The sequence below is a fragment of the Gracilinanus agilis genome, chromosome 2 (genome assembly GCF_016433145.1).
Source record: "Gracilinanus agilis isolate LMUSP501 chromosome 2, AgileGrace, whole genome shotgun sequence".
Taxonomy (NCBI): Eukaryota; Metazoa; Chordata; class Mammalia; order Didelphimorphia; family Didelphidae; genus Gracilinanus; species Gracilinanus agilis.
In genome coordinates this window covers 312,586,285-312,614,185 of record NC_058131.1, presented here as the reverse complement: position 1 = coordinate 312,614,185, position 27,901 = coordinate 312,586,285, and the positions used below count along the sequence as shown (strand labels likewise).

Sequence of the window (27,901 nt, the reverse complement as noted above, 5' to 3'; positions counted from 1 at the left end):
ACCCATTGCCTACTGGTTGTGGCCCTATGCTCCTAGAATGGAGTCCCAGGAAAAAAAAAAAAAACAATGTAAATTTCAAGAACTGCCATAAAATAATCAAAACCAAGTGTTATAAAATTAGATACCAATAATGTCTCCAAAGAGAGATGAAAAAAATAGCTACCCATTTCCTTTCCATAGAGGAGGTCAAAAGATGTAGAAAACTGTATGTATTGTTTGGACTTTTAGTCAGACAATATATATGTGTATATAGATAGATAGATAGATAGTCAATATGTTGCTCATTTTTGTTCTTCCTGTTTTTCTTTTTTCAAAAAATTATTTGTTATAAGAAGTAGCTTTCTAGGAAGGAGGTAGTGATTAAGATGAAATCTAGATGATATAAGAAAGTCTATTTAAAAAAAAACTAGTGATTCATCACTACTCAAATATTCTTCATAGGCAAAGGACAAGAAAGGACAAGATATAAGTTTAAGTTGCAATGGCAAGTATTAAACTAGAGAAATACCTAAGAATTAACAAATTACCCAAAATTTCCTTCCAAGAAGATAAATAAGGCAAATTTACATATCTGATACCTAAGGGATTCCTAATGGCATTCTATCATACATTACTGTACGAATCCCCTCTTTTTCACTACAGTACATTCCTTAGCTTGCAAAAGCATTCACAAGTAGTGCTTATACATATCATAGATATACAGGTCAAAAAAGGCCACTAAACTCTGGTAGAGAAAGTGGTTTTTGCAGAATGATAGTAAGTACCTTCCTACCTGAAAGTAAGGGAATGAACTGAATAAAATGTCTAGATTCTTTCCAGAATTAGAATTCTAGAATCACCAAAACTACAAACTTCTGAAAGCCTTAGTACAAGTTTCTTACATAAGTTTCAAAGACATAAAAAATTAAAGCACATTATGTTTCCAACATATAGTCTTTAAAACATAAACAAATCAAACTAAGGAGTTAAGAAGTGTTCCTTGTACCTACAATTTTGTCTGTGTCCCTTTGCAGTTCTCTTTTACAATTTAAAAAGCAATGTACCACCTCAAGGAAATATTCTGAGTGTTCTTATAAGCATCATAATTGAGTCGGTTATCTTAGATATACAAATCCAAGAAAAATTCAAAATTATCTTATTCCTCCCCTAAGAGTCTATGGTTCCATAATAAATATTTCAAGTATAATAAATCTTTTCCTGTTACCTTTTTGATAACTGTTACTTGTCCAAGATAGCCAGCAGTTCCACTTTCTATAAGAGGAACATCAGCAGCTAGACACATCCTATTCACATGGTTCCGTGCGGCTGAAAGATGACATCAAGAAACAAAAAAAAATCAATTCTTTGACTTTTATATTTAGTATAGCAGCTTAACAATTTTTCTTAGTTTTAATTTTAGAATCAACCCCACCCATTAATCACACCATTAACTCTGCTAATACACAGAATTTTTTAAAAATTCATTTAGTATCCCAAAATAAGATAAATGGCTCTGAAATTTATAGAATTTCAGATTCCAAATACTCTCTTATACCTAATGCCCCCACAGAAATTATTATAACTAAAATGCTATTTTTATATGCTAAGAACCATGAAGCTTATGCGACCTAAATCTAGTTTACAAAGTTAAACTGTAAAACAATGGTCAACCTATATGATCCATATATCTGCTAATTTTTAAAATTCAGTATACCTATGGGTCTTAAATTTTATTAAGGAAAACATTCATTGCTAAGAGAAAATCTAACTTTTCAGTCTCATTTTAAGTACTACTATTTCCCATTATCAAACTGAAAATAGTAATAGCAAGAAAAGTCCAAAAAGAAATCAAAACGTTTTAGAAATGACATACATGCAAGAAGAAATAAAATTGCCTTGGATGTCAATTTAGAAATATTGAAACAGTTTGAGGCTAATGAAAGCCTAGACAAAAATTACCTAAGTTATTCCTATAGAGAGAGAATAATTTATGAGGCAGCTAATCGTAATCAACATACACAATGCCATAATTTCTGATATGGAATCCTTAGAAGTTATGAAGTTAGAAATACTAACATGGTGTTAGTATCTGAATATTTTGCTAAGTTTTTCCATTCAATGTAACTTCCCACAGTCTTAAATGAGTTTTAAAGTTTTTTCTATAGTAAAACACAAATCCAAAATTATCATTAATGTTAATAAGAAAATAAGAGTCACTAATTTGCTTTTTATTCAAAACATTATCTAATGCATTAAGCTAGATATAACTATAAGAGTGAATATATTTCTAGGTAGATACTAATAGCTTAAGTATTTGCACTCTAAATTCCATGGAAACCTAGATGATGAAGTCATAGGACCACAGATATATTCAAGGCCTCGAAATCTATTATTTCAATCCTCTCATTATAGATGGATAAAGAAGCAAAAAGAAAATCTGAAAGGGCAGGACCTGTTTCATTTTTGGCTTTTTACCTCCAATGTCAAGCAAATGCCTAGTAAAGAAGGCACTTATATTGTCATTGAATGAATCTAGCCAGAGAAGTTAAGCAATTTATGCAAGAACACACAGATATTAATAGAGGAGTTAGGATTCAAAACTAATTCCAGGGATTCCAAAATAAGTATTCACTGACTCTAACTACAGTTAGTTTTAAGTTTCTAAACTTTAAGAAGAGTTCCGAAGACTTCCCCAAAAGCAAATGTCCTTGGGTATCTTTCCAATTATATCAATTAAATTCTCTTTAAAAGGCTTTTGTATAAGTTTTATGCCCTGACAAAAATTTGGCAGACACTATCATTATCTGCAGAAACATTTTCCCAGTATCAGGACTGTTGGCAAATGACAATAAACTCCATTCATTTCTATTACTACACTTAGGTTATCTCCTAGATAACTGAGATTCAGGAGTTCAAGCTGGATAAGTACTTAAAGAGATCATTCCTTTTCCTTAAACACATTATCTTTAGTATCAGTTCTAAAGTTGGAAAAGGGAAAGGGTTAGGCAATTGGGGTTAAGTAAGTTATCCAAGGTCAGAGAGCTAAAAATATCTGAGGCCAAATTTGAACCCCAGACCTCCCAACTCCAAGACTGGTTCTCTAATCACTGAGCAATCTAGCAGCCCCAACATCATAATTTTTAAAATAAGGTAAATTAAATCAACAGAAATAAAGGGACTTGTTTAGGGTCAACTAGGTAGGATTTGAAACCAAGTTCTCCTCTAATTCTAGATTCAACATTTCCACTAAGGCAGTCCAGGACAGTGGAAAAAAATACTAGATCTTCTATCAGAGAACCCATATTTGAATACTATTTCTTCTATTTACAAGCTGTCTGACCTGGGGCAATCAAGTTACTTTACCCCTCTGGGCCTGAGTTTCCTCACCTGTGGAGAAACTTAGAATAAATGTCCTCTCAGTTTTCTCTCTCTAAATCTATGCTCCTCTCATGTCTGCCTCTCTTTAACTCCCCTCAGACACTGTCTTAGAGGCACACAACTGACTCTAATGGGGAGCCATTTTGGCCAACTACATATTTAAAGTATTATATAAAGAATAACCTATTCTTAAAGCTGGCAAGTTCAATGACACAAATCTAAATGTTTCAATGAGAACTTATCAGGAATGTCCTGAAACCAACTCCAATTGACTCAACAGAACTAAATGTAAAAATTTTAATGTGAGCTTTTGTACCTAAGAAATCGGCAAACACTACATATTAGAGCTTGACTTTTTATTTGATGACCATCTAGACCTAAGAAAATATCAATGATGCAGACTTAACTTAAAAATGTATCATGCATATATTTTTTCAGTCAGTTAAAGATTTTTTATCATATCACTGAAAGTATTCTGAAAACAGAAGTCTGTTTTGTCCACTGCTCTATAGTTCAATGACAACTCAATTAAGTATTGTAAGGAAGCTGACAAATTATTATTTTTACCCATTCTATATTTTTGTAATCTGAGTCTAAGAAATAAAAAAAAAAGCAGTAGTTACAAAACACAAAACCAGAATTTATTAACTCTCACCTCTGTTATCTAACGCATTCATGACCAAAGTAAACTGTCGAAAGAACTCCACATTATAATCAGGGCTACAAAAGAGAAGAAAGAAATGTCAGAAAAACAATTACCTTGTTTGTTCATTACAACAAATACAAAATTACTAATCACTGTAAAAGAATCTAAGATAGTACAGATCTCTCCAAGTGAGATATCTATTCTCACTATTTGTATAACAAATGAAAAGGAAATATTTTTAGTGTAGTTTTTCCAAATAGCCCTTAGCAATTAGGAAATGCTGATATCTCCTATCTCTTTCTCTTCAGACACTAGCAGTCAATACATAGCCCAGTGGCCTTAAGGCTAAAAAAGACACAGTAATTTTCTAACCAACCAGGACCTTAGCTACAATGCTAGAGTCAAATCAAGTTGGCCAAACCAGAATCCTCAGGCCATAATGGACCCCCACTGTAAAAGTTTTTAAAAATGCTACATGAGAAAGTAGAAACTGCACTAAAGAAAACCAAAATATTAAAAGAAGCTGGACTAAGTAAAGTATATACACAAAAGGAAGGAAATACAATGTGAAGGAAATCAAGAGATCATTTCTCAAGGTATAATAATAATAGTTGACATTTTAAAAGTTCTAAACTACTTTTTATAATATATATCTTGTTTGGTATGGAAGAGGACAAAAACAGATGAAAAATTGTTACCAAAAGTAACCCAGAAAAGTTCAATACTCACCACTACAAAATATTTGCAAGATATTAACTACACTCATATCAACAGTACCTTTGGATTAAGGTATGTAAAGAGAATTAGCAAGCTTACACAAAAAAATATTCCTACAGCTAACCTTATCTTTATAGTTCCACAACTGATTAAAAGGTATACCAATTACTCTTCCAAGAAGCCAACTCTATTTATTCTCTATATAAAAGCTTCTGATTCAATATAGCAAGATGCTAACTGAAAAGCTAACAAGAGTTTTCCAAAGAATATATCAAGATTCCTTGAAAGAAGCAATCATGGGGCAGTGGATAGAACACCAAGCCTGGCTGAGGACCTTGGTTCAAATCTGGCCTCAGACACTTAACTGTATAACACTAGGCAAGTGACTTAATCCCAATCCCAAATGCCTAGCCTTTACCACTCTTCTGCCTTGAAACTAATTCTTAGTATCAATTCTAAGGCAGAAGGGTGTTTTGTTTTGTTTTGTTTTAATTTCTTAACCTACAACATGCCAGACCCTATGTTAGGCACTTTACAAATATTATCTCATTTGACCCTCACAACAACCCTGAGAGGTAAGTACTATTACATTTTACAATTATGTAAACCTACAGAGGTTAAGAGGCTTGCTCAAGTCACAAAGCTACTACATGTCTGATGTCAAATTTCAACTCAGTTTTTCCTCCAGGCCTAAGGCTCCATCCGCCTTGCAACCCAGCTGCCTCTGAGTTGAACAAAACAGAAGTAGAGAGCCTAGGTGGACAGAAGAATGGTAGTGTCCCTACACAGTGAAAAGGATGAGAGAATAGTTTGAGGTGAAAGTTTGAGTTCTTTTTGGACATGGTGTATATCCTGGTGTACAAAAGATAGTCGGTTATGCATGTTTATACCTCAGGAAAGAGACCATGGATGGAAAGATTTTATAATCATCTCCACAAAGTATTAACTTAATGACTATTTTGTTAAACTGAATTTGGAGGGAAAAAAAATGTATGGTAAATTATCACAAAACAACTTCACCAGAACAAGACTTATCTGTACTCAAGAGAAATCTGAATTGTTCTGTTTAAAGATGCTATATAATTTATAACCTCTTCATGTAAAGATCCTTTAAGTAAATTTCCAAAGAAAACAACTATTTAATTTACTTAGGGAAAAATCAACTTAGCTAACCTTACCAAAAGGAAGAAACATAATGCACAAGAAAAATGGGAAATAAAATGCTCCAAATTACATTTCAACAATTAACAACAAAATACATACTTCATGATGCTGTCATGGTAGGCGATAATATTAGCTTCTGGGTAAAACTGCAAAACACTTTCCTTAGCAACCTAAAAATTACAAAAAAAAAATGTTGTAAAAATTATTTCTAAGATTATTCAAAACTGACAGCACACACTTTCTGATATATACAATGCTAGGATTTTTTTGATGGAAGAAATAAAATTTTGGAACTTATGTTTTCTTCTACCTAATTCATCACCTCTCATTAAGTTGAAGAAAACAAAATATGTAAGGGAAAAAAACCTACTCAGATTTATGCCATGTATATGAGAGCTCAATAAAATCTAACTAAAAAAAAGTAACTGAAAGAAGAAATCCCTGTTCAATATTAAAACACAAAAACATGTCTACATGGTTGATTTCATTTCAAACCCAAAAATAAATGAAGTCACCTAGTTTAACTGATTATCTATTAGTTAACCCTCAAGGATAGCTTTCTCCTGCTAGTACATTTGCTAGTAAAATTGCCATCTCCTTAATTCCCAGTCAAAATAAATTTATTCAAAGAAAAAAATCAATTTTAATATTTTTCTAAATCAGAACTAGGAATTAAAATTTACTTTTTGATGTATTCCAATGCCACTAACTTTATTCTAGTGAAATTAGTTTGTATTTGTTTTGTATACTATCATTTCGTATTAATTCTAAATATATACCATGTTCCACTACTAGACTATGAACTTGACAAGGACAGAAAGTTTGGGGGGGTTAGGGGGAGGTCAGTGAGTCACTCAATTTATGTAATATTTCATCAAGCAAAATGTCAAGGTATCTTTTGATTTGACCTATTTAAAACAATAACAAAAACAACACTACCCTAAGCAAAGAGTATATGGGACCCAAAGAAGGTTCTCCATGAAAGATTTCTGGTGCAAAAGGGTGGTTTTCCAGTGTCCAGGGCAGCATAAATTAAGCTTATAGTTAGGTGAGTCCTTAACTAGTTTCACTCACCTGCAACGTAACCAGGGCATACTTGCCTTCCTCACCACAATAAGACTATACCTGGCCAGGATGCTGGGAACTAATAGGGGCTACCCTTCCAAGACAAAGGCTCTTTTCCAGTCTCAGCTTAGGTCTGGCAGGAGGTAGCCACGGTGACCTGCTCGTGACCAGTTAGTATGGCAGGGTCTATCTTAAACAGCCCAAGAGACAGTCAGCCAGCATTAGCCTGAGTGCTAGATATATGAACTGCATTTAACTGTAAAAAAATGAAGGATGAGCACTGACACCTGACAAATTTTAAGCCTCAACAATCTAACAATGGTTCTATGATTTCTCCTAAGACAAAGTTAAGTTACTTTTAAAATAAAGAACAAATTGGGAGGGGGGGGGGGGGGGGGGGGACACGGCAAGAGGAAGGGGGAGAAAGAGGAAAAGAGAGAGAGGAAGAAGAAGAAGGGAAGAGAGGGGAGGGAGAGGGGGAGAGGGAGGAAGGGAGGAAGAGAGAAAGGAGGAGAGGAAGAAAGAGGGGAAGAGGAAGAGAGATGAAGGGGGAGAGGGAGAAAGGGAGATAGAGATCTTATATAGAGTTCACTGCCTTGGAGTAGGGAGAACCTGGGTTCAAATCTGGCTCCAAACACTTCCTAACAGTGTAATCATGGGCAACTCATTTAACCCCAGTTGCCTGGCCCTTACCACTCTTCTTCCTTAGAATCAATACTTAGACCAAAGGTAAAGATTTGTTTTTTTTTGTTTTGTTTTTTTAAGGTCAATATACTATCCTTAAAGCTTAGATGATCTGAGGAACCAAGGGTACCATTTTGTTTCTTAGCTACAGGGCAAGAGACTTAGGGGTGAAAGAATTCCTTTCTCTACCCAAGACAGTATCTTATTTAATCTTCTTGTCTTCTCCAATTATCTAACACCAATCTGTTTATGGTAGAAACATAAATGGTTATTATGGGGATAATTCTAATTACAGTACATGATACCATATAATGATTGGGAAAAAGTTCCCAAAAGTTCTATTTCTAACTCTTTGTGATTTAAACAACCTATAACCTTTCCTGGCCTCACTTTCCCCAGCTGAAAACAGATATATTTCTCAAATTCCTCCCTCTACTGGAGGTTATGAGAAACAATCTAATAACAAAGTGGGTACTCCATCCAAAATACAATGAAGCAAAGATGTCAAACACTTGTAAATGGGAAATATTTAACAAAATAAGTTAAAATACAATAGAACATATGTAATGTTAATATGTTGTTTTTAAGTCAATATATGACTCCCGAGAATCCTTTCTCTGAGTTTGACAACCCCAGCAACAAAAAAAATGTAAGGAATCTTTAATTAATTACCTGTGCTTTCGACCTTCCTACATGCTTCTTTTGAAACAAAAACTGCCTGTTGAGGTTGCTGACATCAATAGTATCCAGATCAATCTACAATTGAACAAACCTAGTTATTTTAAGTTATTTCCTTATAATATAAATAATATAAAATATAAAAAATAGTTTAAAGTATTCCACAAAGTTTCTTAAAATTAAAGAATCAAAAAGCACCCAACATTTCAGCAACATTGACACCAACCCTAAGAATCCATTATTTCTAAATTTGCTACAAGCATTTGAAAACTTATTTGAGGACCAATCACGCTATAATTATTGTTCTGGACAAAGCAAATGCTGAATACATAAACAACTCCTTAAGAGACTTCATTTCTATGGATAACTTTCTCAAGAATATTTGTAAAACTTACAATATGACATGCTTTTCTTATATTATTCTACTGGCAAGTGTGACAGTTATAAGTGAAAATCTGAAAATGCACACCCGTGCATGTGTATGTATACACACACACACACACACACACACACACACACACAAAATGTACATTAATGCACATCTACAAATGCAATTTATATCATATACCTTATTTCTGCACCAACTCAATCACAAAGGTTTCTAGGCTGTGGAAGTACATATCTGAACTCCTGTGCGGTAAAATACTCAGAAAACACTTTAAATTTTCTAAAGGGAGATCCTCTTTTGTCTCCTTCAATTCCACTCTTTTTATTCATACACATATAACTAAGAAATCTATAAATACATTTTTGGGATTATAAACAAACTAAAAAAAAGGTCTGTTTGGGCAGATGTGGTAAAGATAGTTATGTAATTTTAAAAGTTTAATTCTGAATTTAATTATGCCTGTAGTTGTTAAAAGTTTAATAAATGCTAATAAAAATAAAATTGGCTAAAATAGAAAAATGTAATAAAACAAGACAAAATCACCTATTTGATACTTTATGGTTTATATGTGTGTATAAGCCATTTTTATATAGGGAACCAAAGATCATAGCAAAAACTATTGGTTCTATTTCTATTAACTTACATAAAAGTATCCAAAAGATTAATTTGAAATATACTTTCATTTATGAAGCTCCATAAAAGCATGTAATTTCATTAACAAATAATTATCTAGAATTTTTGGATTTTCAACAGCAAATTTGATTAATAGACTGCTTTCCAAATTAAGTTTGAAATTCATACTTCTCTTTGATATGATATGCTTTATTTTCCCTAAATTTTTAGACAAAAATTAAGGCACCATCATGTTTGAATGTCATAGCATACTGTCAAAACTCTATACAAAGTTAAAGTGAAATATATTCAGCACATCAGTTAAGATTTGTTATGTAATTCAACACATCTCTCACTTTTCATATGAAGAACTATGGCTGAAAAGTTAAGTGACTTGCCTGCCATAGGTCACAAAAATTGTAAGTGGCAGCACTGACTTCAAATCCAGCCCTTTTTTCACTGTACCACCCAGGCTCACCCACCAGTTTTCTTTTTTCTAGAGTTAACAGACTTTCCACATACCTCCATGTACACAAAAGAACTAAAAATACCAACAAACCCTTTGATTTCAAATCCAGATCATTCAAGGAACACTTTCTTTTAAAATATGTTTAAGTAGAAAATTACATTCTGACATATGAAAATTACATATAAGAAAACGGATGTCAATGACACCCGATGTAGCTAAAATACATCCTTCCTATCCATTTCAGTAGCTGGGCAGAACCACATATACAATGATAGTTTTATTTCAGGAGATGCTTATCTTCAGTCATTTGTATCTGCTACATGTTATTTGTGAATTAAGCCAAATATGTAACATCAAATATGTGACATCAACGTAGCAGAAAAAACCTGTAACTGTACAGTATTTCCAAAGAACAACATGGTTTGTTTATATTTTACTTATTAAAAAAAATTTAAATAAAATTTACTGCAATTAAAAAGTAGAAACCTTTGGACCAAGAAAAAAGTGGAAAAAAACTAGGCAGGCAGCCGCTATTTTTAGTTGACTGAAAGTGAAGGTTGAAATACTAACCTACTTTTGGATGTAGTTTTATGATAGATGTTAAGTAATATTTTTAGTAGCAAGAATGGAACAGCCTGTCCTGAGTTTCATCCAAATAAGTGAAACTTGTAACCTGGAGACCTAAGAATGGTATTGAAAGAAGCATGCTGGGAAGCAGTTTTAAGCCATGCCTTTCTCATATTCAAAATTAATCTTTCTTGGCACCAAGTCAGAATTTGGGGGGAGGGAGGGGGAAGATTTCCTACTACTACAAACTGTGGAAAAAAATTTTGACTTTAAAACAAAGCTCAGAAAGCTCTTTAATTTTTTCCCTCAAAAAAATGTGGTCCCAAATAAGAAGGGCAATTATAACTACGGTTTAAAACGGTCCAAAATCCTCCCCTACGGAATGCAAGCTATTTAGGAGCAAACTAGGAAGCGCCACCCCACCTCCCATCCCTGACTCTATCTCACCCCAAACCTAAAGATTAAAAAAAAAAAAATTTTAAGACCCAAAACTAGGAAATCCCCTCGTGAAGCCACCCCAACCCTCTACTCAGAAAAGGTATTGGGGAGGATAAACTCAAAGGAGTGACTCCCTCCAGGAGAGAAGACTCCACCCCTCGAAGCCTCAGGCGGGCAGAGGGGAGGGAAAGGGGCCCAGCCCCTCCTCCTCGACTCCCACCGCCCCCCACCCCGCCCCGACCCCAGCCATTCCCGTCCCACCGCGATTTACCCGCGCAAACCCAGCGCCTTCTTACAGAAGCCGCCGCCATGTCCGCCCTGCTCCCGCGGAGCTTAGGCGAGAAGCGGCGGGGGCCCTTCCTGCCTTGGCCTCCCGGATCCTGGCACCCTCCCTGAATCCTCACGCCGCCCTCCCCGCGGGGTCAGATTCATGCCTGGCCTCCCCAGTGCCCGGTCCCCGGCCCCGCTCCTCACCAGGTCGATGTGCGCGAAGCCGCTGAGCACCAGGTTCTTGAGGAGCTCGCAGCCGATGCCGCCCGCGCCGACTACTAACACCCGGCCCCCAGCCACAGCCTCTGCCAGCTCCTTGGGCAGCCCCCGCGACAGCGCCATGGCGGCCACCCTCCCCCCCCACGGCCAGGACCCACCCACGGACACACCACCCGATCCACGGACACACCGGCTGGCAAAGGGAGGGAGGGAGCAGGAGAAGAAGCAGACGGAAGGGGGGCGGTGAGGCGACAGCCGTGGACCGGAACTGAAGAGGGAGGAAGAGGAGACTTCCGCTCCTGCGCATTCACCTCCTCTGGCTGCCTAGAGGATGTGTTTGCCCGTAGTAAAGATGGGAGGGGGAGTTGCCACGTGGTGCCCTCCTCTTAACTATTAAATCATCATTACTTTGAGTCCTGGAGAAGCAGCGTAAGGTAGTAATACAGTCTGATTTTTCAGGGTCTTTTCCTGCCTTTGAATCTTACTAGCTGTGTCACTTTGAACAAATGACAATCCCTCAGGTCCCCAGGCAACTCTTTTATGAACTTGATAAGTCAGCAAAAAAGGTTTTCCTTAGAATATAGAGATATAGAATATATGAAGAATATAGAAAGGATTATCATAGTTCTCTATATTTAGTAAAACATGCTTTAAAAAGTTAAATTTAAGTTGATAGTTCCAATATTGCTCAATATAGGAGGCTTTTAAAACAATTGTTAATATTATGTGCATTGCTCCAAAAGAGTTTGTCACTCAAGCTCTGTTCATCTCAGGCAAAGCTTTTATTGAGGTTAACAGGGAGAAGTGACTGTGGCTGGGGATAGTGGAGCCACTGCTGCTTTTCAGCAGTGTCAAGTGGTTGGGAAAAGGTTTTTCAGAGAAAAAGTCAAGCTTCCTCTCCCCCTTCCCTCTAGGCAAGGCCAATTGACCTTGGGTAGGTAGCTCTACACAAAATTAATGGAATTTTCTCTGATGGGTGCTCATTTGAGGGAGCCAAATGTCCTAAGAAGCATCTTTGGCTTTCCACTGGGGTTCAGGGTGTTGTCATTTGTTGCTAAGAGGTTTCAGCCCCTATAAGCACCCTTGACCTTGGACATGTGCAGGTACCTAGACTGAGGCCTTAGTCTAAAGTCATTTGGTGCCTTTGTCAAGGGTCTAGAGGTTCCAGCCCCTGATCATTAATATATTGCTATCGATCTACCCTCTGCTCCCCACAAAAAACAAATATTTGTAGTTAAGCAAAGCAAATTTACACACTGGTTGTGTCTGAAAATGTATACCTTTTTAGGTATCTATTTCTAAGAGGTAGGCCTTTCAGGGCCACAACTTCAGAGTCACCCTTGACCACCATCTCCCCTGCATTTAATCAGGTGCCACACCTTATTAATTTTGGCCAGATTTCTAATTGGTTATTTCAGTTTCTTTGCCTTGTCCAATAAATGAATTTTCTGGTTCTGTTCATTTCACTCTGCATAAATTCAGAAAATTTTCCAAGACTCATTATGAAAAATGCTATGAGAACTAATGAACTGAAGCATATTTTCACTTTTTTTTGCAACTTGACTAATATAGAAATGTTTTATATGACTTTATGTTTATTGCTTATAGTATTGCCTACCTTTTCATTGAGAAAAGTTGGAGAGAATTTAAAACTTGAAATTTAAAAAAAATGAATGTTAGAAAAAATTCCTCCTAAGATGGTCTGAATCTGCCTGCCCATTTCTTAAGGCTCATTAATGTTCCATCATATTAATATATAATTTGTTTGTTCAATTGATAGGCACCACTTTGTGTCCTGCTCTTTCCTGTAGTAAATAGGCTATTGCTTTCTTTGATCTCTTTGGAGTATATGTCTAGAAGTGGTATTGCTGGAACAATTGATATCCATAATTAGGTGACTTTTAGATTATAGCTACAAATTGCTTTCTAGAATGATTAGATCAATTCATAGCTACATTAATTGTCCAATATTGTGATCCAAAGAAACTCTTAACAGACTATCAATTACAGAGGAGTTGCCTTTCTGCCTTGGTGGAGATCATACCAACCAGGTTTCCCCTTACACCAGTGATCTCCAAGTCTCTTTCCCACCTAAGAAAAGGGGGGGTGGAGGGGGTAATAAGACTGGCTGTGAAGGATGCAATATAAAAATTCCAGGAAATTTTGCTGGAGGCTATACAGTAAGTTAGTGAAGCTAAAATTAAACTAGAGATTAAGATTAGAGTGGAGAGAAGACTGAGGGGATGTGACAGCTATGTTCCGGTATGTGAAATGTCAACCTTGAAAAACTCAGAATCCCTAAAATAGTTAGAAAGAATAAGTCTTTAATTAGGATAAGGAAGACAATGCTCTGATCTGCCACTATACAAAGACAAGGCTCTGGGATGCTGGGAACAATGTCTCCAGGAAAATGTACCTTTAAAGATTTTCCAAGGAGATGAAGGACTTGGTAGTCTTATATATTTTGGGGGGAATATAGGACAGGAAGGTTCAGTTGCTAGGCTTTACAATGGAGACAAGGAAAGGATTCCAGTCAGGAAGAAGCCTCTGATTCTATGGGAGAAACTTCTAACAAAAGGGTACTTAAGATTTGAATTTATCTACTTATTCTATCTAAGCTGAGATCTGTCAGCTTGGAAAAATACAGAACCACCAAATCTTTAATCAGGAAGAGACAGGTCCTTAATATTCAGCCACCACACAGAGCCAAGCACTAAATACCACACAGTCAAAACTCTGGGGCTCTGGGGACAATGTCTCTGAGAGAATCATAGCCAAAGATGATTCTCCAAAGAATAATAGAACATATAATAGAACATACCTTTTTTGGGGGAATATAGTATAGCAAACCTACATTGACTGGTTTATAAGCAGGCCTGGGAAAGAGGCTGTAGACAGAGGCTAGGGCATCAGGGAGTAACTTACAATGGATACAAAAAGGATGGTTCCTGCCAGGTGCTGGTCTTCTTGGGAATGGATCTCTGATACTAAGACAAAAACGGTGATTGAGGGCTTGAGCACTTCTGTCACTTCTATGCAGGACACTTAATGGATGCTTGGTGATCCATCGTTCAGTCTAAGACAAGGTCAGTTTGGAACTTTCCCTAAAGGAAAGTTCCCAAGGGACAAAAGCAAACTTGGGGTTTCCAGAAATTAGTTGACAGATCATTCGGTACTTTAAGGTTTTTTTGTTCAGTCTAAGACAAGGTCCCAAGAGCCAAAGGCACTTGGGGGTTCCATAAACAAAGTTGAGCTATCAGTTTTCAATGACATGGTAAGATCCTTCCTTAGGAATATTATTTTGACCTTGTTTAAGTTTGAAACAGGGAGAGCAATTACAAGGTTATTACAATTATTGAAGCAAGAGTTGATAAAGGTCTAACCTAGTAGGGGACTGACTGCATGGAGAGGTGACAGATTCAAGAGATACTTTAAAAATAAAATTAACAGCATTTACAAAGTGCTTTAAGGATTGCAAAGTGCTTTCTTTACAAATACATCATTTTGTAAATTCATCCATTGCACCATCTGCTGGCCAGAGAGAGAAATTAGTCAAGTTTGGCAACTGATTAAGTGGGGAGATGGTAGTCAAGGATGACTCTTGAGATTGTGCTCCTAAAAAGATAATGGTACCCCTCAATAGAAATAGGAAATTTTGAAGGAGGGGCAAATTAAGAAACATTCCACTTTGTATATACTTTAAGATGTTATACAACATCCCATGGAAAATATCCAGCAGTCAGGTGATGCTAGACTGTTTAGGAGAGAGATTAGAGGTGTATTTGGAGACCATCCAGTAGATAATACCTGAATCCATGGAAGCTGACAAAGACAAAATAAAGATCAAGATCTTGAAGACAAGATTAGGGCCTACAATAGAGCCCTAGAGTGCTCGTGCTAAGAAGATATTAATCTAATTTGGCTGGAATGTAAAGTACACAAAAAGGGGATGCCAGAAAACAAGACATTAAAGGTCTGGATTGGGGATGGACCATAAAAGCCCTTAAATGGCACACTATGGAATTTGTAGTTTGTTTTTTACCTTAGGTATTGGAGAACAAGACCTTGGTTTTTGAGCATAACCAAAAAAAAAATTCATTACCTGATAGCCAACCCTTAGGTTGGTTCCTTGATGACAAATGTGTAGTCCATTGCCAATCCCTAAACAAAACTTTGGCAGCCTCTCGAGTCTGGCATAATGGAGAGGACTTAGACTTGGGAGTTAGGAAACCAGAACTTTAGTTCTGACACTGCTAGTCAATGGATAAGATCCCTCTCTGGGCCTGTTTCCTCATCTATGAAAAATATGACTTCTAAGGTTCCTTCCAGCTTTAATGTATGATTTGGGGAAATGTCTATGTTGTTCTTCCAGTTGTTTTACTCAAACTATATCAATCACTTTAAAAGATTTCTTGTGCTTCTCAATTCCTCCTAATTGTTCCTTGTTTACAGATGTTTTTAAGATCATTTCAAAATCATCTATATTTCTGGCCTAAGGTTTCTGCTTTGCTGTGATGGATTTCAAGAACCTGGGTCACTTCTATGTCAGCATGAGTCAATATAAGGAGAAATGTACTACCAGGAAGCAGAACTTTACATAGCAGGAATAAACTTAAAGAACTCTTAGCCTCAAAACCTGATTTAGGTCAAACCATGGATGAAAAAGATAATACAGAATTTAAAATCGAAAGAGATTAAGTAAAACCTCTTCATTTTACTCATGAGGAAACTAGGCTCGAAAGTCAACAATTCAATATCAATAAGTCTCTAAAATGATGAGGAAGCAGAGCCCACATTTGAACCCAGGTCCACTCCTTCAAAATCCAATGTTCTTTCCATATTACAAAGTTTTAATTAGACCTTCATTCAAAGGTCTAAGTTTATTTTCCCCAGATTTTTGCACATTTCATTCACAAGTTAATTTTTCTTCTTTTTTCTTGAATTTTATTCTTTTTATTTTGCCAATTGACTTCATATAACCCCCAGGACTCAGCCACTCATCCTTAGCTGACCTGAGGTACCCTTTTTAAAAAAAAAGGTGTGTTTAAGATTTACCTCACGGGGATATCTGTTAAGTTTTTTAAAATTCGACAATGTAAAAATATATGTATATTTATTTAACTCTTTTAGGAGTAATTTCACGGGGAATTATATAAAATCTTAGAAGAAAATGTATGTTTTGTAATCTATAATGTAAAGTTTAAATTCTTTTGAGAATAATTTCAGGATAAGGATCTTGCCATCTCCCCAAAATCCAGACAACGAATTTGTTTGGTGAGGACACATGAAGATGTCTGAAAAGCCTTCACTGTACCATGAAGACCAAACTTTGAACTTTGGGGTGCAGTTGATTGAACTATGGGGAGTTGAAATTGAGTTGTATGTATTGTTTTAATTGTACACTGTTATGCCAGTGGGGGACAGCCCCCAAATTGGTTTTTTTGTCAATGCGTCTAATTTAACCATTTGTTCATCTATTTCTTTTATTCCCAATTTCCTGAAAAATTTAGAAGTTGTCTATTTTTACAGGTCCAGCGAAGAAAAAAGGACTAACCTTTTTTTTTGCCGGACCTCACGGGGAATTGTAAAAAGTGAAATTTGGGAAATGTATAAAACTACATTTCCTGTGATCCAACATGGTCCAACTGATTTCCGTCTCCGACGTCTTGACTCAGGGGAGAGCTTAAATCTCCTGGGTTAGGAGGGAGTGGTCTCTTTTGCGAGTAGGCGCTTCCAGGAAACAGGAGACAGTATGGAGGGGGCAGTTTTGAATGCTTACAAGCGCGTGGTCTAATGATTTTATCTATCAACATGGCTTTAATTAAAATACTAATTTATATATTTATACAAGCCTTTATCATTTTTAATATTAACAAAAGAAAGGTTTTGAAGTAACATGTCAATTAGTTAATATGTATTTATTGAATGCCTGCTATATATATATGCCAGGTAATGCAACCCATCCTCAAAAGAATCCACATTCTAAAGGGGAAAGAGGATAAGCATATTCTTTGGCAACTGTATACAATTTTTAAACTTTTTTTTTAAGTAAGCATAAAGTAAATGCAAGAAAGTAGTTTGAGAGGGAAGGCATTTAACAGCACCATTCTTCAGTCCTTTGACATTTAAGAGACAAGACCCTTACAGTTCAGAGCTGCCACCTTGGAGATCTGACTTACACCTGTGCGCCCCACCTATCACTGCTTAATATGCAAAAATGTCTGACAAACCAGATATGGCTGAGATCCAGAAATTCGATAAGTCTAAATGGAAGAAGACAGAAATACAAGCGAAAAACCCACTCACTACCTTCAAAAGAAACAATTGAACAAGAGAAGCAAGCAGGTGAATCATAATGAAATCTGCCCTGCCAATATGCACTGTACATTCCACAAGCATTGCCTTCTTAATTTTACTTCTTTTAGCTGTTTAACTTTATAAGATGCAAAGAGGTTGGATAAAGTTTAAATGACTTGTGCTGCCCCTTTCAAAATCAAAAGAATAAAGAACTACTGACAATGAATTGAACGAAGGCCCAGCCAGCTGCCTCTTTCCATCTGCCTGTCCTGGCTAATTTGGGTCCTGGTGGCATTAAAAAAAAATTAAAAATAAAAAAAAGAGCTTGCATGTTGGTGAAAAGAAGAACCCGGGTGGGACTACAGTAAATCTAGTTAACAGTAAAATGCAAAGCTGTACCAAGGTCCTGGCAAGCTGTAAAATGCAGTTAATCAGAGTGCCATTTTTTTTTTGTTAAAATGATTTTAATTATTGTAATGCACAATTTTTAATATGCAAATAAAGTTTTAAAACCTGAAAAAAAGAGACAAGACCCTTGATTAACCCAGAACAGTTTATATTTCTTATGTTCTTATGAATGTACTATATGTTTTATAGAAGTTACAAGTATATAATTGAGCTCCTCTAATTCATTAATTAGGTATTTTTATCAGGAGAGAAAATTACTTCTGTGAGATTAAAATAGGGAAGAAAAATCTTCTATTTAATGTCAAAAACCAATTTACTCCACCCCCACCAAAGAAAATTATAAAATAGTCCCCATTGCTTCTCCACCAAATTTCCCTTCCCAACTGGTTTTTCTATAATTTCTGTCTGTCTTTCTATAAATTTTCTAGAAAAGATCTACCCAATGTGCTAGAGACCTTTTTTTCATATTGTTAAAATCTGGAGCTGTAATCAGCCTACATCCCATTTCTAATCCTACAAGTACTTATTTCCTTTTATGGTACTTCTCAAATTCCAGCCAATGTAATTACACCAGTATTAACTTAAAAACATACCAAGTGTTTTTTCATTGTTTAAGGTCATATAGAATTCGGATTCTTTTGAAACCCTGGTATTCTGTGATACCCAGTAATTCCTAAAAGAAAATTAGTTCTGAGGAACAATAAATAAGTAGAAGAAAATTGAGTTTAACCACATTTGTGAAACTGAACAACTTTTAATGATCTTCAAATGCCTATTGCCACAAAAACCCATCTTTTTAATACTAGTGCTTTTACAAGTTTAAAAATTAAAATTTATTTATACAAGGAAAGATTCTACTTAAATAACATTTGATCTGGATCTTCTTGTATAACACAGAACTCTTCCATTGGACTTTGATGATTAGCTGGCCAGCAACTCTTCTCACAGGTATAAATTAGTATAGTTCCAAATTCAACAGAGATATCTGTAAGACACAAAAGATAAGTATGTAGAAACTCCTTTTAAATAAATTCACTTACTATTTTTTGAAAGCCATATTTTATTCACGTGGCTCTAGCCAAGGAACTTGCAAATGTGGCAGGGATATAATTAAAAATTGTTTTCACATGGTTGTTCCAGCTTTTAGATACATTTTCTGGAGTGGGGAGGCTTTCTAACCATAACTTAGGAGTCAAATTTAAATTGAGAAGAGAAAAAGCAATGTAAAGATAAAATGTGGCTTCCAAAAGTCCTTTTCAACTGTCTGAATTCCTATCAAAATCAGAATTAAAACTAAAGAAATACTTCACAAAAAAAAGTATAAGTATATGGTACTCTTGCCAAAGACAAGTATAAGCAGAAAGTATGAATATATTCAGAACATATTTAGGAAGAACCAGAATGGCTACTAAAAAAAGAGGTGGGATGATAACTTGTCTTTTTAGAGTAAGGATTCTTGGCTTGGAATATATGGATATGTTGTAGTAGGGTCGATGAACTTTAATTTTTAATAATTTGATAACTACATTTAAATATAATTGGCTTCATTTATAATCTTATATATTTTATGCATTAAATGACATTATTCTGAGTAGGGGTCTGTAAGCTTTAATCATACAGTCAAGTCACAACAGAAAAGTTAAAAATCCCTGCTTTAGACCATTTGCTTGCCTTTGACTTACTGGAAAAGTCAACATCATTTGTGTATCTTATTGAGTTTGTGAAAAGGAGTGGTTAAAGAAATTTCTAATCTGAGTACCTGGAAGAAGAATGATAATCATCAATAACTGAATAAATAGAAGTATGTTAGGTTGGTTTGGCAAAAAGATGAGTTCACTTTTAGATGTGCTGAATTTAAAGTGAATTAAAAACGTCCTATAGCCAATTTGGAGATAAGTAACTGGCATTCAAGGAAGGAGTATGGGTTGGAGATATAGCTATTAGAGTAATCAGCATGTAAGTCTAATCCAAGCTGTGAAAGGATGAGTTCTCCAAAGGAAAAAGCTTAAAAAGAAGAAAGCATAGGCCAGCATCTTAGGACCTTCACGGAGCTTGAGAATTACTTCAAGCCAAGAAATAGAAACGATTAATTCTAAGTAGAGGCAAATAAAGATAATATAATGGAACAGAAACCAAAGAATTTACAAAGAATTTACAAACTTCAGTTTTTTTCACTTCACAGTGAAGATAAATTCAGAACCTCATATATATTGGTTAATTTTTTAAATAACTATATATTATACTGAAGTCTGGATATTTAACAGATTACAAAATTTCTAAAAACAAACAAGCTTCTGAAACAAATTGTATATAAAACCACTGGTGTAAAACACTGAGAACTGCACCCCTCCTTTTTTAAATGACAAATCTGCCCAGTCTTCCTTTGTAAAACATCAAGCTATTTCAAAAGATACACGATTTCATAAGGCTGGGTAACTTACTCTACATAAAAGGCAGAAAAACTCCTTCATGTCTTTTAATACATGGTTTCTTGAGTTTGAGCATTTAAAAAAACATCTGTTGCTCAACCCTTTGGTGATAAGCCTCTCTGAACTTAGGTAGGCTGAATTTTAGAAAAACTGTTTCTTACTCACAGTGGTCCATCTCTCATCTCTAGGCCTTTACGATGGCTCTTTCACATCTCACTTCTGCCTCATAAAATCTCTAGCTTCAAGGCTCTGCTTAAACACCACCTTCTACACAAAGCCTTTCCTGCCAATATATGTGTTTGTGCGTATATTTACATCAACATAAATACACATACGCATGCTTCACCTAGCTAGACTTTAAGCTTCTCAAAGATGAAGACTGATTCCTTCACCTGTATCTTTGTACGTTTAGCATTAGCAGAATGCCTACTATGTAAAACACTTAATACATACTTGCTGATTGACTGATGAGACTGACTGTGTTTCATCATACTAGGTCCATACTTTAAAACTTTTCTAAACTGATAAGACCAGGTAAAGTTTATGTTCTGCTATCATGACCTTTGAAGCATTGAGGAAGATTTTAGTTACAATTCATTAGTATCATGTAAAACTAAAGCTAAATAGCTCAGTTAAAATAATAGTTTACTACCTAAATGAGTAATTTTGAGCAAGCTGACCAATGTAGGCATAAGCTGAAACTCAAATACTCTGGAACTCCCACAGTTACTGCAGGATGGAATCGGAGTAGCATCTGAAGGACAAGTTATAAAGAGAGGCTTTCCATTCCAAGAGTACCTAGAGGAAAGAGAGAAGTCCTTAGACACAAAACACAAAAAAATACAGCCCAACTGCTTTCATTTTATACACATAATATAGCATCATATAAACATTTATTGATTGAAAAGGACATAAGGCATTTTTGCTGTCACTCACCTACTTTCCGAAAAGGAAGATTTGAGTAGCTAATAAATAGTTAATCAGACTTACTCAATTTATCACTTTAAAAGGAGGGAGGGAGGGAGGGAGGGAAAGAGAGAAAGAGAAATAAAAGCTGTTTTTTCTATTAAAAAAATCTACATACTCAGTATCAAAACAATAAAAGGTTACTACACCTAAATGAACAGTAAATGCTATATTTTTTTCAAACTGTAAACAATATAGCCCCAAAGCACCCCCTTTTTTTACCTAAGAATCTGTTCACGGCAGGCAGATATTCTTTTCATAAATTTATAAAACATTTTATCATTATTTTTGATAACAGCCTTCTCATATTTTTCACGACTGTCAAGAATAAAACTATAAGAAGAAACAGGAGTCATGTTACTGTTTATAGATGGAAAGAAAAAAAGTTTTTTAAAAGAGAAAAAATACATTATTGGAAATATTTTCTTCCTCTCTGTTTCAGGCATTATTATTCTTCAAGATGAATATTAGTCCATGCATCACACTAGTCTGAAACAGTATATTTTTTCTAATATAAGCTAAGCTTTTCTCCAAATTGAAGCCAATAAAGTTACTATACAAGGAATTTTTCTAGTGGAATTTTCTGGGATTTTAATTAGCTATTGATGTATTTTTTTAATTACTTCAACAGATTCTAAAAAATTCTTTAATTCTGGAATTTGTGGATCACAGAATTACCAAGATGAAAGATACTCAGAATTCATCTAATACAAATCTTTCAATTTACCAAAAATTGGCCAATTTGATTAGGGTCACACAGTGGAAAGGTGAAGACTATAATTACATTTTCCTGGCTCCTAAGCCTATGTATATCATTAGTATCTCAATAACCTCCAGATCTCCCTCTTTTGTATTCTCTACAGCTCTTATCAATAAGTTTTATTTTGTTCTAAAAATCACTAAGGAGATGACAAACTCTGAAAGAATGGTACAAATGGACAATTTACTCCTTCCATCCTCTTAGTCTACTAAGCCAATTAAGTGCTTCCTGTCCCAATTTCCTCTATAATAAAAACATTCTCACCTTTGAGCCATCAGAAGTTCCACTTCAACTCCCTCTCTTTGTCCATACTCCCGAAGAAGTTTTTGGGCATGATCTGTATCAACAAAATTAGTATAATCTTCCTCATCCACAACATTGACATAGTAGGGCTGAAACATAGGAACTGATGAGCTGGGCAATATTCGTCCTTCTCTAGCTGATATTGTGTAACTAAAGGGACGAGAGTCACTTAAAACTTCATCTAGTGTGAGTTTCTGGAATTGGGACATACATTCTGTGTCTTCAGCTACATTAATCCATGGTTCAAGATCACTTTCATTATTGTCTCCCCAATCCTCTGCTCCTTCACACCAGTCTTTAACTGCAAAATTATTCTCCTCTTTCTGCAATAGAATAACCAATAACAATGACACTACTTGTATTATCGTATACATATTGAAATGTCAATGCAAGTACAGATTATAAATCTTTCCTCTTCCTGAACAAACACTGACAATGATATTATAACTGAATATAACCACTGGGCTGAAAAGTACTTCAGTTTCCATCTGACATTCTAACTGACCCACTAGCAATCTGGCAAAACTGCTGATCCATAAGGAACAAAGTGATCAAAGCTAAAAGAAAAAGAAAACAGGAAATTAACTAACAAGTTAACAACTAACAAATTATTAAATTTAAATTAAATTAACAACTAACAAGATCCAAAAAATACTTAAAAACTAAAACAGTGAGCTGGATTAGATGGCTTCCAAAGTCCCTGCCAACTCTCAAAATTCTGTGATTCTGTGAAATGTTGTTCAAATTGAATACATTCAATGAGCAGAATGACTTAAGAGAAAGAGAATTAGTCCTAATGGCAGAAATCTGGTTTTTAAATATAATTGCCACAAAAACCTGGGTAAATCACTCTTTAAGCCTATTCACTTGTAATCCATGAGTTTCTTCATTTGTAAAATGGGAATAATACTACCTGAATCATTGAACTGTCCCAAAGAAAGTATTTTGTAAAATCTATTTTATCCTTATTATTACCAATAGGTTTATTATTTTTTTTAATCCTTTACTTTGTCCTAGCAATAACTCTTAAGACAAAAAGCAAGGGCTAGACAAAATAGGGGTAAGTGGCTTGCCCAGGGTCACACAGATACACATATTGGAGGCTAAATTTGAACCCAGACCCTCTAGGATATAGCTGCTCCCACCAATGGGTTAATAAATCATCTTTTGAACTTTTGGCCCATCATTCCATTTAAGATTATTAGCAGGATTGGGTTTCATTTTACAAATATAGAAAATGTAGCACACATTATAAAGAGATTAAGGTACAGAGGTTGTAAATTAGCAGAGTCAGGATTAGAATCTAAATCATCTGACTCCATATCCGGAGTAAATCTACTTCTTTTAAAATTTAAAAAAAAGTCAAATGGAATTCGTTTTTACAACTCAGTAAACTGAAGGCCCTATGTATGCATTTTAAACAATGTATTCAATAAGCAGTTTAAATACATAAAACATACCTGTATTAGTTTGGTGTCCTGTGCGCAGTCCTCTTGCCTCTGCAAAAACTGGGAGCGAAACACCTTCCAGCTTTGGAAAAATATGAGGGCCACAGGAAAGTGAGTACCAGGTCATTACCTTCGAAGACAATGGGAGGAACAAGTGGGGCAGAGGACACCTCAGTGACAGAAAGAGGGAGGGGGTGCAGAAAGAGGAGAACTAGGTAAAGGTGGTGGTGAGATGCCCTAGGGACTGGAAAGACACTCACTCACCCACCTGCAAGGCTGGCCCACGCAGGCCGAGTGGATACAGGCGAACACGTGCATCAGACGGTGAAAAGGCGAGCCTTCCAGAGGACAGTAGATCTGAACGACGTGCGCCATCGCAGCCCCACAGCGCCCGCAGCCCGGCTGAGGGGCGGGGACTGTGGGCATGCTGTCCTGGAGAAAAGAGAGCCAGTGGCCCCGCGTTCAAGCTCTGCTCTAGGTGAGGGGTGCCTACCGCCCACGGTCCCAGCCCCACCGTGCATCCCTAATAGTTCTGGTCTCACTTTACCCTCAGCAACCCCGACCCCGCCTCACCGGGAGGCCGCCTATTTTGTTAACAGCCCAGGCCCCATCTCGGGGCTGCTCAAAGCTGCTCCTCATCTCACAGTCTCGAAGGCCCAGAAGTACTGGGCTCGCAGCAGCGGCCATGATAACGGAAATGCCTTATGCGCAAGCGCCAACTACCGACTCCGACGAGGGTCAAACTTCCACCATCTCGGTCACTCCAGAGGAATCAATGGGAAAAGGTGTTGGTGAGATCTATAACCCAACGAAACGGAGAAAAAGGATGGAGCTGGCCAACGGGAGACTAAGACGTGGACACGTGATCGGCACGGTTTGTCCCCTCCTCTTCTTCACTCAGAACTTGCTGGAGGTGGAAGTGGGCTGAGGGAAGCAATCCCTGGGACCACGCCCTTCGCGCAGCCTCAACTCAGTTTCCCCGATTCTTCGAGTGAGCTGGCGTTCTAACACCAAAGTTGCTGCACCTCCCAAAACGGACATCAGGCAGCGCTCTTGGGGGAACCCCCTGCCGTGCCCATCTTCTCAGTTATATGCCTATCAGCAGCTCCCCTAGTCCCAGAATCGAATCGGGCTCAACATATTCCACAACAGAGCTCATTATGATTTCCTTCAAAATGGCCCCGAGTATCTTCTTACCGAAAACAAAATTTTCCAGTCCTCAGCAATCTCGGAAACACACCTCTCCCAGCATCTCCTGTACACTCACCTCTACTGCTCCACCCATGGTACTACTATTGCAATTGTTAAATAATTGCGTCCCAGCTTTCAGGTCTCCCTCTTTGCAATTCAAGTTCTACATAATCATCGAATTTACATTCCTACAGCTAAAGTATAATCAAGACAAGCACTGGTTAAAGGAACTTTAGGGGATCCTTTTTGTCTGCTAGGATAAACTATATTACCGTTTAGTTCTGTTAACTTGGAAAAAACGCGAAACTATTAAATATTCATAAAACCACTCTTTAATCAAGGGAAAGGGGGATAAGGGCTACTTGACCTCTTACGCAGAGCTGCGCCTTGTGCAGTCTAAATGAACACTGCTTCGCTCTGCTCCCTGATCCCCCTGGGAGTGCCACTCCTCTGAACAAAGGAAATTGGGGAACTTATATACCATTTGGGAAGATCCAAGGGCTGGGGAAGATGATTGACATTATGCTGGTAAGGATGGGATTTACAATCAAACTTGGGAAAGGAATCATAGCTAGAGGCTAGGGTGTAAGGGAAGGGACTGCTTACACAATGGATACTAAAGGAATGGTCCCTGCCCAGGTAGACTTCCTGGGAAGGGTCTTTGATACAATGGGGAAGCCTACCTAGGGCAAAAGGGTATTTGGCATTTACCCTAGGGTCCATTATTCAGTCAGCAACTGCTAGCCTGAGATTCCCTTCAGGGTGGATTCTCAGGGGAACAGGGAACAAGCACAAGCTTTGTGGGTCTCTAAACTACAAACTATTTCTAAACTTGGGGTTCATCATACCTCACTAAGCTACAAGTTTGGGAACTCTAGATTCCATGTCAACAGTTCCAATCTGTATTTTGACTGATTTTATCTTTAGGTCATTCAAGTTGCATTCCAGCCACCTGTCTTCTGTGCCTTTGCAATTAACTTTCCTACCTCAAGGCCTAGACAAGTGTTTTCCTAGCTCATAAAACTTCAGTTCCTTGAAGGCAGGGAACCAACTAATATGGTAAGCACTTAAATGTTTCCTTAGTGAGTTAACTCTGTTAACTTAGAAAAAACGCGGGACTATTAAATAGTCATAAAACCACTCTTTAATCAAGGGAAAGGGGGATGAGGGCTACTTGGCCTCTTATGCAGAGCTGCGCCTTGTGCAGAGTCTAAAGGAACACAGCTTCGCTCTGCTCCCTGATCCCCCTGGGAGTGACACCGCGCTAGATGACCACTCCTAGGGACAAAGGAAATTGGGGAACTTATATACCCTTTGGGAAGATCTAGGGGCCAGGAGAGATGATTGACATTATACTGACAGGATACAATCAAGCTAGAGAAAGGGATCATAGCTAGAGGCTAGGGTGTAGGGGAAGGGGCTGCTTACACAATGGATACTAAAGGATGGTCCCTGCCCAGGTAGTCTTCCTGGGAAGGGTCTTTGATACAATGGGGAAGACTACCTAGGACAAACGGGTATTTAGCATTTACCCTAGGGTCCATTATTCAGTCTGCAACTGCCAGCCAGAGATTCCCTTCAGGGTGGATTCTCAGGGGAACAGGGAACAAGCACAAGTTTTGGGGGTCTTCAATCTACAAACTATTTCTAAACTTGGGGTTCCTCATACCTCACTAAGCTACAAGTTTGGGGACTCTAGATTCCATGTCGACAACTCCATTCAGGAACTCTTTTCTATGAGGTTTTGATGATCAGTTATGACTTTCTTCTTCAGCCCACTATTACTTAGAATTAATCTGTGTGCTTCTACCAGCCTCCCACCAGTTATAAATTCCGATTTATAAATAAAATTTAAAATTATAATTTATGTTAACTATATAATTAATGATTTTATTATTAGTTATATGGCTTCTGAATGAGAGAAAATTTCTTTTGTCTTTGTACTCCCAACAAATGGGGTAATGTTTGATCCAACATTCAAATACTTTTTGAATTTAAGAAATCGAAGCAGAAGCTAATACAATGACTATAAATATATTTTTCTCTGACAGAAGTCCAAAGGCACCAGCTGTTAAGTCTCTTTGAGAGCCTGGACAACCAAAGAAAAGAGAAATCTGATGACCACTAGAGCAAGAAGACAACCAAACAGTCTTTTTAGCCAACTTTATTTTTTAGGATCAGCCCTGAGAAGTGTGGAAAAGGCTGATCACTTCTATCAGTGTAAAGGAAGGATAGTGTGAGCTTGCATGTGACAATGAGGACTGAAAATTAAAAAAAAAAAAAAAACCCAGGCTGAACAGTCTCATGAGATGGGCCTTGTTTTCCTGACTAGAAGGAAGGAGCCCGCCTAAAGGGATGACAAATAGATCTCTGTAACAAGGCAGAAAGGAACCAAGTGGTCACTACATCACAGATCAGGTCACAACACAACACACTGGGTCACAGGGGTCACAGGGGTCACAGGGGTCACAGGTATCTGCTTCATGATTTAGGCCCAGTGCTGCTTGATAAAGCTGATCAGCCCATTGGTGGAGGCATCATGAGAAGTCACAGGTTTATCAGAATCCAATTCAGGCTCAATTTTCTTAGCCAACTGCTTTCCCAGTTCCACTCTGCAGGGTGAACATTGGGGACAAGAAGTAGGAAGACATATTTTTTAAAATACCAACTTAAACACAGAGGAAACTAAATCTCCATCATCAGAGAAATCTAGCTCCCAATGAAATCTCTGGCCTTGCCCATTGTTTGGAAGAGGGGGAGCAAGGTATAAGGGGATGTTAGACATCCTTCCTAGTCCCAACTATCATTGGAAGGCAGTTATTTTA

At 36.9% G+C, this 27,901-nt stretch overlaps 3 protein-coding genes and 1 pseudogene across 5 annotated transcripts in view; 1 reads left to right on the top strand and 3 right to left on the bottom strand.

Annotated features, from left to right (window-relative positions):
* Positions 1 to 11,397, bottom strand: part of UBA2 (ubiquitin like modifier activating enzyme 2) — a 36,110-nt gene extending 24,713 nt beyond the window's left edge. The window contains exons 1-5 of the mRNA XM_044661458.1: positions 11,260 to 11,397; positions 8,306 to 8,389; positions 5,984 to 6,054; positions 4,013 to 4,077; positions 1,205 to 1,305 (exon numbers count right to left, since the gene is read on the bottom strand). Coding sequence (XP_044517393.1) covers positions 1,205 to 1,305; positions 4,013 to 4,077; positions 5,984 to 6,054; positions 8,306 to 8,389; positions 11,260 to 11,397 — 459 coding nt within the window. The remainder of the gene's footprint in view (positions 1 to 1,204; positions 1,306 to 4,012; positions 4,078 to 5,983; positions 6,055 to 8,305; positions 8,390 to 11,259) is intronic.
* A 5,857-nt stretch (positions 11,398 to 17,254) lies between these two features.
* On the top strand, positions 17,255 to 18,039 carry LOC123235344 (annotated as a pseudogene).
* Positions 18,040 to 18,698: 659 nt separating this feature from the next.
* Positions 18,699 to 24,572, bottom strand: PDCD2L (programmed cell death 2 like). The gene is made up of 7 exons (XM_044661457.1): positions 24,459 to 24,572; positions 24,154 to 24,317; positions 23,898 to 23,967; positions 22,399 to 22,760; positions 21,597 to 21,707; positions 21,061 to 21,206; positions 18,699 to 18,964 (listed from the first exon to the last, which is right to left on the bottom strand). Exons 1-7 carry the CDS (start codon positions 24,570 to 24,572, stop codon positions 18,834 to 18,836), a joined length of 1,098 nt encoding a protein of 365 aa, XP_044517392.1. The 3' UTR covers positions 18,699 to 18,833.
* Positions 24,573 to 27,224: 2,652 nt separating this feature from the next.
* Positions 27,225 to 27,901, bottom strand: part of GPI (glucose-6-phosphate isomerase) — a 28,192-nt gene continuing 27,515 nt past the window's right edge. For all 3 annotated transcript variants that reach the window (XM_044664205.1, XM_044664206.1, XM_044664208.1), the window contains one exon: positions 27,225 to 27,688. In XM_044664205.1, coding sequence (XP_044520140.1) covers positions 27,565 to 27,688 — 124 coding nt within the window. In that variant the 3' untranslated portion in view covers positions 27,225 to 27,564. The remainder of the gene's footprint in view (positions 27,689 to 27,901) is intronic.